Here is a 10,521-nt window from a genome sequence, read left to right on the forward strand (position 1 = left end):
TAATAGGGAAAAGGAGCAGAGCTCTTGCATTTACATGATTTTGAGTGAGTGCTCTTAGTTCGTGTTTGAAGACATGGACAATTGGCAAAGTCAGTCTTAAGCAAGAGTACAAATTAGGTCAGCCTCAATTTGAAAGGACCTAGACACTGACACACATTTACCTTATCTTCRTAGTACCTTATTACTTCACACAAGGCATGGCTGAACTGGCTTGTACCAGCTGCTTGGACTGTGTTTTGACTATCCTTCACTCRCTCTTCTTAAGCACTGTGGTTCAAACCTACTGCAATGTATCAKTCTTCAGAGGACTGTCTTCAGCTTCTCCTGGCAATCCGCTACATATTCAAAGTCACTGTCAGAGGTCAGAGAGCTGTCGTATGAGTGYTTCTTGACTCATCTTTCTCATTGCCATCCTAGCAGTAGCATCTTTTGTGAGGATTGTGCTAGTACTTCAATATTTTGAAATACTGATTTTCAATATTTTTTTCCCCTGGGCTATATAATGAGATATAGTGAGCAAAGCCAAATGGCTGTGACTTTGAGTTTTCTGATATSTAGCAGGTGGTCAAACTTAATGCAGCCTTCCTACTTGGGAGACCTTYTATGAGATCAGCTTTATTTTGTCATGTTTCTTTTGGAGTTTTTGAGAGTGGAGAGAGAACTTGATGGAAAAGAAAGTTTATATGAAGCTCTGCTAAATTAATCGACGTGCTCTCGGCAAATGGCTATTATGGAAGTCTTGGTCAGCACTGAAAAAAAGGCAGCAGAATGCCARTGTGGAAGCTGACAACATGCCATTGCTTTTGACAATGGACAAACAAATTCAGTGTTGGTAAATTGACAGTCAGGAATATTGTCCTGGTGTTGTCAGATTCTTGGAAGGAATTTATTTAAGCAGTGCTGCCCAGAGTTTTTGGCCCAAGTTATAAGCCTGGGATCTCCAGCTGCCTTGGAAAAGCAAGTGGTACAAAAATCCTGATTCCCTCCTCACATCAACTCTCTTGGCAACTTAAAAGAGGTTGCCATTGCTTGTCTGCTGTTCAAGTACTCTGAGTCTAGGTAGAGGAGTTGATGAGAGGTCTATTCCCACAGCTTTGCCTGACTTTAGTAAAAATTTAGACCTTTGTCCCAAACATTCATCAGCTTGGGCTTTAGTGACTAACCTTTGCTTGATGCATGGGTGCCAGCTGATGATCTGCCCTATTCTTTGTTTACACTGTAGCAACCCATCGTACAATTGAAACAGTTACAGAATGACTACAGAGTTCTTATTTTATCTCCTGAATATCTAGTGTCAAAGCACTTGGGTATCAGTGTCAAGGCATCTGAGTGAGGTGCAGTTTGCCAGCTACACAGCATGTATTATCTGTGTGCTGAATGATTTGGCTGGTAGTGACCATGTACACCCAGCCACAAGTGTAACACAGAAGTATGATTTGCCAGAATAGTCTGCTAGAATAAGAACCAGAAGAGATGACATCGTTGGGAAGCTGTAGCAGACTGCTTTATATACCGTGCACGAGCATTATGCGGTTGTTCTGTGGCCTTGTGCGTTGTATAWAGGGGCTGACAAGTTCTACAGACTGTGATTGTTACATGGGACGGTGTGTTTTTTGCATATACGAGGGTTGTGCARTAAATTACCAAAGCATTTGAATGTGATCCATCGATTTCCCTCTTTGGTTAACGGCATGTGGTAGTTTCTCAGTTTTACGTCTTTTATGTAGATAGCAATAACCAAGTAAGAACATTCTTAAATCTTTGTGGCTTACTGAGCACTTGATACTAACCGAGCCATCTGTGTCCCAGGTCTTGTACAGAGATCTGAGGTACACCTCGTGATTGCTGGGTCTGARAAGTGCAACATTAAACAAGCCATGCAGCGTTTAAGCTCAGTGTATAAAGGATAACACTGGGTTATAACTCAGAGGCACAAAACATTCTGTTGAAATAAAGTAAATAAAATGATCTCCTATTGCTGATTTGTTGCAGCACTTTCAATTTATGAACTCGTTTGTATCTTTGCAAGATCTCTTGAAATACTGTCAAGTCAGAATGGTGTTGTTTTACATTTAAAGGGTGCAAATGATAACTTGCAAGAAATTTCTTTTGGATTAAGCTGTAGATAAAAATGAGAAACTATTAGATCATGAAATAGCTACTTTGTGAATCTGAAATTATTTCACTGAAATGTGGAATAATGAAACAACTTCTAAAGATCCACTTGTTTTATCAGGTTTCTGTTTACACAGGAGTCTTTTTGATACCTTAGGGTAAAAGGAAGAGTTGGTGCAAGCTGCTTGTCCTTCCCACAAAATGGAATCATCGAATTCAGTGATAAAAATATATTGAATAGAAGACTCAAGAGTGYTGAGCTGAATGAGTAACACACTATGTAGGATTGGCAATAAATTCATTGTTATGAAGCAATTAAATGCTAATTAACTTTCTCAGAAGATATATTTTAGCAAGCAGTATGGTATTCACAGATAAACAGATGGATTAAGCTACTAGAATCTTAAGGAAAAAATRTATATGATAAGAGAGACTACTGGAATGATAGGTGTCCATTAAGACTTGCAGGGGAAAGGATAGCAAAAGTATGCTAGCCTTAAGCATTTACAGGGAGAAGAGATCTGTTTACAGGTGGAATATTTAAAAATAAATAAAGTGAAGAAATAAAAAAGAATAGTTGAGGAAACAAAGTATTTGTTTAAACTCTTAATCAATGGTTAATACTTTCTGGTTTGTTCTGAAAGGAGGCCCTTGTGAAAGCCAGTATTTGTTAGGAGCCAGGAAGTGATAATCAAGTAGCCAGGGGGCAGCAGAATCCCTGAAACTTTGTTTCAGCGTACGGATTTCTTCTTTTAGGTTTTCTCTTTAGACTTCAGGATACGCTGTTCCCTAAGAGGCACAGGTAGATTCAAAGGCAAGAACTGCATGTTTTATATGTCCTAATCACAGGAAAAGCATCRTTCACTTTCATTTTGCGTTTGAACCTTATTTGTCACAGTTAAAGCATAAGTACTCCTGTGAAGCATAAGTACTTCTGTGGATTTTTCTATCAGCCTGCATATCACTAAGGCTCCTGGTGAGGTGGATGTCCTCTGTCTAGCAGTGTGTTTTCACAAAACTTCTTGGAAATAAATCAATTGACCAATTTCAAGGTATTAAAAAGTTGTTTGGTTTAGTGGTAGGGGGCTGATGAATACACAAACAGCTTGCTCTGTAGCTTGTTATTTTAGGAAAGCAGGCCAAAATATAAACATATGTAAATCAGTAGATTTCACAGAGCATTTACTCTCATGAAATTATCTTTTCAAGTGAATACCTTGTGTTAGTTGTGAGTAAGACGTTAATTAGCAGAAGCAGAAATTAAGTGATTGTGGTATACACTAGCGTGGAGTTGACTGAGTTAGTCATCTTTTAATCGTGATCTAAARGAGAGAATAAATATTTGAAATGCATCAAATATTTATTAGTGAGTACCAGATTATAAGAACTTGCAGTATGAGAGCTGGAAAACGATAGAGATAAATGTTCAGCAAAACAATGCAGAGTTCAACTTAGAAAATGTGGGATAACACATCTGGGAAAAATTAATCTGAAAAATTTGAATGAGGGAAGTGAAATCTGTAAGCAGCAATTTAAGCAAATCTTAAAGTTGATAACGGGTGGGCAGGTAGTTAGATAGGAATTTGCCAAGTGCTTTGTAGAGTATTAAGTCAGCATGAATTTTATGCCTGTAGACAAGGCAGAGGAACAGAAATGCCATGTCATGTTCCATGCTTTGTCTCCCTATTTTCCGTGTGACTGAATATTGTCACAGGATAAATACCTGTCTAGGTGTTGATTGTGTTGGTCTTTCTGACAGATCTGAAAAAATGAGAATCTCCTTGTAACTAGTTTGAAATATCAGCTATTTCTAGCTGAGCTTGTGGCTTATACAGATGACAAAGAGTGATTCATGCGATTGCTGCTGCTGCTGGCAAAAGGGAGGTCCTGCCTCATGCCACAGTCCTAGTACATGTAATTTGCTGCTTCCCTAGGGCCAATGTGATATGCTTCTGACTGAAGGCAAACTGATTCAATTCACTAAAACAGTAAAGTAACACAGCAAAAAAAAAAAGTGCTTTGCAAGCTGCAAACTTTGATCAGATGTGTGGCAGTGCAAAGGAGAGGAGGACTGTATAGCTGGGAGTGGAAGCAGGAAAAGTCCTAGTGTTCTAGCAGGCAAAGTGTTAATTCAGCTCAGGTAAATGCAAATGCTTTCTTGAACTAAGATTTTCTTTTCAGGTGGAAAAATGCATCATAATTTGCTTTATCAGGCTGTTTAGCATTGTGCAGGCTTTAGGAAATGCTTGCATAGAGTGGAAGAAGTCATCTGTTAACAAATCTGTTATGCATTGCTAGCCTTTGACTTGTGCAGCTGGAAGCAAGAAAGCGCAGATCAAACTRAGGTCTTGGGGTGCCATGAGGAAGATTGCTGCATTGCTTAGGTACTTTAGTATTTAGGAGCAAGGAGTTCCTTGTATCACCAGTGTCTTTTAATAGAAATTTGCTCTATTCACCCTAAGATTTTTGTCAGCATGTTCCTTTGCTTTTCAGGGTTGTTTTACAGGCCTGATTTTACTGTATGCAAACTACTGTTTAAAGAAGACACTGGAACTAGGATGAATAAAGAAGAAAAGTCTAAAATTAGTAGTTGCTTGAATAGGCTAATATGGATTCATATTGCAGTATKTGTAATAAAAATATAAATCCAAACTGGATAAAGGTCTGGAAAAATTTGTGTAGGTCTGTTTTTATAGAGAAATATTTAATTTTGATATTTTTGTATTGGATTAGAGACTATTAGCCTAGATTCCTGGCCTTGACAAGGTCCAAGATGGTCTGTTTCAAGGGACATATTTTTTCTTTTTTAAAAAAAAAAGATGAGACTCTTTCCTAGTATACACTGATGCTTCAAAGAGTTATTGCCCTTTACAGGCTGTCTTGTACTGGCTTTTTAAGKTGGGCATAACCATCTGCCATATTCAGCTCTTCTGATTTTTTACAGGGGCAACATCTGAGGTTTTATACTGAACAGTATCATCAGAACCAAAATATTGATCAGTTCTTGATGCTTTGATTGTTYTGCTTCTTTGACTTTGTTCTGTTTGTGTTCTCGAGTGTGTGTTTTCCATGAAGATCTGMAAGATTATAGAAGTCTAATATGCTTTTATGATATTCTTCTCAGAAACTCATAATTGATGAGAAGAAGTATTATCTTTTTGGGAGAAATCCTGATCTGTGTGATTTTACCATTGACCACCAGTCCTGCTCTCGGGTCCATGCTGCCTTGGTCTATCACAAACATCTCAAGAGGGTTTTCCTCATAGATCTAAACAGCAGTAAGTAGCATGACATTTAATTTGGGTGGGATATGTAGTGGCTTCAGTCTAAACTGAATTGAATAAACTTCAGAAAAATATGTTTGAAATTTGAGCTTATGTTAACTTCATTCTGGAAGGGAGCTTTTTAGTAAATGGGAGTACTGTATTTCAGTCCTTAAAGATTTCTGAATCTGAAACAGATTTTTCCAATTTTTTTATTGGCATTGTGGGGACAAATGGTAATAATCAGAATTTGTACCCTAATGAACGAATGGCAAGGGTTAGGAGCGAAGGAGTGCTTGCTTCACTCAGTTTACATCTATTTCACTTGATGTTTAAAGCAACCTTTCTAGACTCTTAAAAGGCCAAGAGAGAAAAGGAAGGTGACTTACCCTTTCCTTTGCAGCTCTAATGAAGAAGTTCTCCCATTCTACAGAGTCACTTCCCGAGATCTAAAACTAGAAAGTTCTGGGTTTTTTCCACTGAGGAGTTGATTCCAGAAATGGCATAGCRGGAGCTACAAGAAGTCAGAAATGAAATGGTGTTTGTCATTTCTTTTCATGACTTGTGGGTCATCTTAGTTTGTGGAATGGTAGATAAGTGCACATAGATAGTGTATTCAGCAGTGCAAAGCTCAGTGATCTGTATCTCAGAGCACCCATGTGCGCATCCTGAACTTATCAACACTTGAGCTCAAATACTGTGAGCCTAAGCTGACGGCTRACAGACTGTTTTCTATTTTGATATTCTTAGCACATGGCACATTCTTGGGTCATATCCGTTTGGAACCTCACAAACCTCAACAAATACCCATTGACTCCACGGTCTCATTTGGTGCTTCTACACGGGCATATACACTGCGAGAGAAGCCTCAGACGCTGCCATCAGCAGTTAAAGGAGATGAGAAAATGGGTGGTGATGATGAAGAGCTCAAGGGCTTGCTGGGCCTGCCAGAGGAGGAAACGGAACTTGATGTAAGCACGTGACGCGTTATAGCTAGATGGCATATCCGTCAAAATAGATAGCATTCCCTACTTGTTTGCTTGGGTCCAGATTCTTAATTTCTTTGCATTGAAAACAGCCCAAAGTGTCTGCTACTGGCAGATAYTCACAGACCATCTCATTCTGCCATGATAGGCCTGTCTTCATGCGGCTTCCCAGTACTAATGCCCTAATGACCCAAATGATATAACCCATGTTCCGATGGCCTGTTCACAAAGGCTTGTAGGCAGTCTTCAATCCAATAACTTCACCCCAGGTGAGTGGTGATTTCCCAGGCTCTTCTCCGTTATCAAATAGCAGTGAACGTAGACTTGTTTCCCACAGTTAGCTAGGGAAGAGTGGGAAAGCAGTGTGCATGGCATTGAAGCACCCTTTTTTTCTTAGGGGTCTAACATTGAAGTAAACAGTATGCTGTAATTTTTTGACATGCACAATCATAATCTTAAAACGAACTTCATACACTAGTTACTTAGACAATTTTGTCTCTTGAATTTCTCCTTAGAACCTGACAGAGTTTAATACAGCCCACAACAAAAGAATTTCCACACTAACCATAGAGGAAGGAAACTTGGATATTCAGAGACCAAAGAGAAAACGGAAGAACTCCAGAGTGACATTCAGTGATGATGATGAAATCATTAATCCGGGTGAGTGTGTATAACTTGCTTTAKTCTAGTTGATGCCGTTAGAACCCCTTTACCAGTATTCAGATAGGAATCCTTCATGGCTGTATATCAAGAACAAAAATTTGGCAATGMCTGTTTGAGGTCTGCTGTGTCAGAGAAGCTGTCGCATCTCTCAAGTCTCTGACCGCTGATTCTTCTGTTCTACCTATAAAAATTCTGCATCATTTGTTCAGTTCAGGGGCATCACACTCAGCTTCATTGCTCAGTTATCAAACTGAAAGATCTCATGGGTCCAAAAGGAACTTTTAAATTATCGCCTCATTTGGAATCTAAACAAGAGCTGAACTTACTGTTTGTTTTTAATCTGTCCTGTAATGCTTTCCCTACCTGTTGCCTCATGGTCTCAGTGTTTGTATCTCCAGCTCAGGTTTTTTTTGCTGCTTGTCTGCATATCTGAAACAAGTAATTCTAATTCCAAATGACACTTCTGAAGATGAATCCAGTTCCTCATAAATCWTTTTTCTTCATTAGTTGTTTTATATTGATGATGTTCATATTAATAGGAACATTGTCAATATGAGACATCATTAGTAAGCACAGCTTATTAATAAATATACATCTTTGCATACCCTCTGGAGATTAAGTTTCTTTTAGCAGCGTATATCACCCAGAATAACTATTTTGATCCATACATTTATGCCATTTAGCTGTGAGAGCATCTTCATGTAAACAGCAGTTATCTGCATTGCAAAAAAGATGCTCAGATTTTCAGAGATTGTACATCGAATTTCGGTGAGTCTTTCAAGGACTCATAAGGCCTTGCAGGGCTAACTGTTGTGACYTGTATGTGCAGTGCCTTGTCAGCCTCAGTTTTTGGCCCAAAACTCCTCTCTGGGCAATGCAAACTAGAAGTACAGCTGTTCCCTTTGCCTGAACCAGTCCCTTGTGTCCCCAGAGGTGCTCCCAAGCCTTCCTCCCCAGAATAATTGATGAGCCCACCTTGAGAAAACCACTAGGTGTCCCCATCAATACGCTTAATTACTTTCTTTGAGGCCTGCTTATGCTTAYTGAGGGTTACAACACCAGCTTTGAGAGGAGAATGACCAGTTCTTCCTACAGGTTGCTTTACCTGACACACATTCTGTTTTTTCTCCTGTATTCTAACTGAAGGCTTCACTGTGCTTTCCTTTACAGAGGATGTGGACCCATCTGTTGGGCGTTTCAGGAACATGGTACAGACAGCRGTAGTCCCTGTTAAGGTATAGAGTAACTTTCAAATCTCTAGTTAAGAAATTACATTGATAAATCTCACTGTGTGGATTATAACCTTAAACTTAGAACTCTATGATGGAAAATGTTTTATTGTTAAACAAACATTGTGTTCACTTCTTGCAATTAACTTTTTTTTTTTTTTAGCAGATTTGACAATTTCCCTTCAGGTCCCACTCACTTCTGTAATATTGCATGGGAATTTAATATTGCAGGAGTGGGAAGATTTGAAGAACTTTAGAGTAGCTAAGGAACAGTGTAATAATAAACCTTAAACTGCCTGCCGGCAGGAGATTCAAATGATGAGGAGTGAGACAAAATCACCCAAGTGATCTGGAAGYATGGGGAAGGAGGGATTCTGTTGTTCTCTGAAGACATATTTGGTCTTGCATTCAGGACAGGCTTGAGTCTGGCAAGCAAGTTCAGGAGGCAAAGGGGAACTCAAAGCTAATCTAAGTTAAACCTGAGCTAATACCTCATCTTGTGTCACTTCTTCCTGTATTRTGCATTCTTAACAGTTATTAAGTGGCTTTTGAGGAACCCCCAAAGAAACCTCCTGGGACAAAGATATGGGAAATAGTTAATCCATGCGTATTTGTGGCTACTTTGTATGTGGCCATAGGTGCCTTTTCAGGGAAAAATGGCACTGTCATTGGGATCCAGTTTAAGTGGCTTGCTCTTTTGTTTCATGTATCCTGAATAATTCTTTAAATACTTACATCTACAGAAAAAACGGTTGGAGAATCCAGGCTCACTGACCACAGATGATTCTGCATCACGGCGCATGCAAAACTTTCCCTACAGTGGAGGATTGTATGGTGGTTTACCTCCAACTCACAATGAGGCAGGTTCCCAATCRCATGGCGTCCATGGGACAGCACTCATTGGTGGTCTGCCGATGCCCTACCCAAATCTTGCCCCAGATGTGGACTTGACTCCTGTTGTACCCTCGACAGTTAACATGAACCCTGCTCCAAACCCTGCTGTCTTTAATCCTGAAGCTGTGAATGAACCCAAGAAGAAGAAATACGCAAAGGAGGCATGGCCGGGCAAGAAGCCAACCCCTTCCTTACTGATCTGAGTAGGGTTTTGTTGAGAGAGGGTGGGAGTTATGAACTTCAGAAACTGTTTATGTGCAGTATCGTCTTTTTAAAAAATTTAAGTGTCCTAACCACGTGTAATATCAAGATTGGAGAAGTGAAATATCCTTTAAAGATCTGTCTTCAAATGTTTTTATATGTATGTTTAAGAAAATACAGCTCCCATCTCCTTTTGAACCAAAATATCTGGCAGCCTTTTCTTAGCTGTTAGTGTCCCCAGAGGTCTTTACTATGAACTTTGATCCATAAATTGAAGGGGCAGAGTCATACAGTTACCATTAATGGCATGACCTTGCAAGTATATGTACCTAGGTATAGTGCTTACTATGAGTAATGTCGTTTCTATTGGGCTTGCTCATAGCAGTTCAGCTGTATCAGAAGTAAATGTTTGCTGGTCAAGCCTTTCAGAAATCACATTGATATGAATTCTAAAACTTGGAAAATATAGGTCAGTTTTAATTTTATTTTACCTTTAAAAAATCCACCATTGTGGTGGATTCTCTCTCTCTCTCTCTCTTTTTTTTTTTTAAGTTTAAATGGATTTTTTTTTTTTAATTATCACCTAAAACACTACAGCATCCCACTAGTTCTTGTAAACCTGGAGCTGAAATGCACAAGAAATAGATGGGGTTCCTGAGCTGTGATCCAGTAGTGTACAGGAAAATGCTGTGTGGGTGGATACATGAATGCATACATGGATGGATCTGAGCTTGCACTGGTGCTAATGGCAGCATGCAAGCATGATGAGCCTAAGAACCCTTGACTGAGCGATTACCGCTATCTACACTGTGCAAGTGATAAACAACAAAGCAGCGATAATCCTTTCCATTGTGATAAATGGAGATAACACAGAGGAGAATACTCTTTTAAACTTGATGGCCCTTCTAATTCGGATAACTTCATTTTTATTTGCAAATGGAACCTGTGAGATTATTTATGAGATACAACAGGGCACAAATGAAAATGAGCAGCCATAAGGAGTATTAGAGGACTTGCATATTTAACAGCTAAAACCACAATATCCACAATACTTTATTTCTGTCTGCTAGTAACATGGGTGTGAAATAAGCTGCTTAAAGCTAGAATATGAATTCTCAGAAGAGAATCTGCCTTACCTTAAATAAAGCAGTCCCAGGTTGGCTTTGTAAC

At 39.1% G+C, this 10,521-nt stretch overlaps 1 protein-coding gene and 1 non-coding gene across 2 annotated transcripts in view; both read left to right on the forward strand.

The window, feature by feature from the left end:
* The window catches only part of PPP1R8 (protein phosphatase 1 regulatory subunit 8), a 23,457-nt gene extending 13,902 nt beyond the window's left edge, over nt 1-9,555 (forward strand). The window contains exons 3-7 of the mRNA XM_085302970.1: nt 5,240-5,393; nt 6,129-6,349; nt 6,880-7,024; nt 8,198-8,262; nt 9,000-9,555. Coding sequence (XP_085159096.1) covers nt 5,240-5,393; nt 6,129-6,349; nt 6,880-7,024; nt 8,198-8,262; nt 9,000-9,353 — 939 coding nt within the window. The 3' untranslated portion in view covers nt 9,354-9,555. The remainder of the gene's footprint in view (nt 1-5,239; nt 5,394-6,128; nt 6,350-6,879; nt 7,025-8,197; nt 8,263-8,999) is intronic.
* Nucleotides 1,774-1,938, forward strand: LOC146596974 (small Cajal body-specific RNA 1). The gene has a single exon (XR_014895591.1).
* Nucleotides 9,556-10,521: the final 966 nt, after the last annotated feature.

The sequence above is a fragment of the Rhea americana genome, unplaced genomic scaffold (assembly GCF_003343005.1).
Source record: "Rhea americana isolate MKP2758 unplaced genomic scaffold, rheAme1 scaffold_195, whole genome shotgun sequence".
Lineage (NCBI taxonomy): Eukaryota > Metazoa > Chordata > Aves > Rheiformes > Rheidae > Rhea > Rhea americana.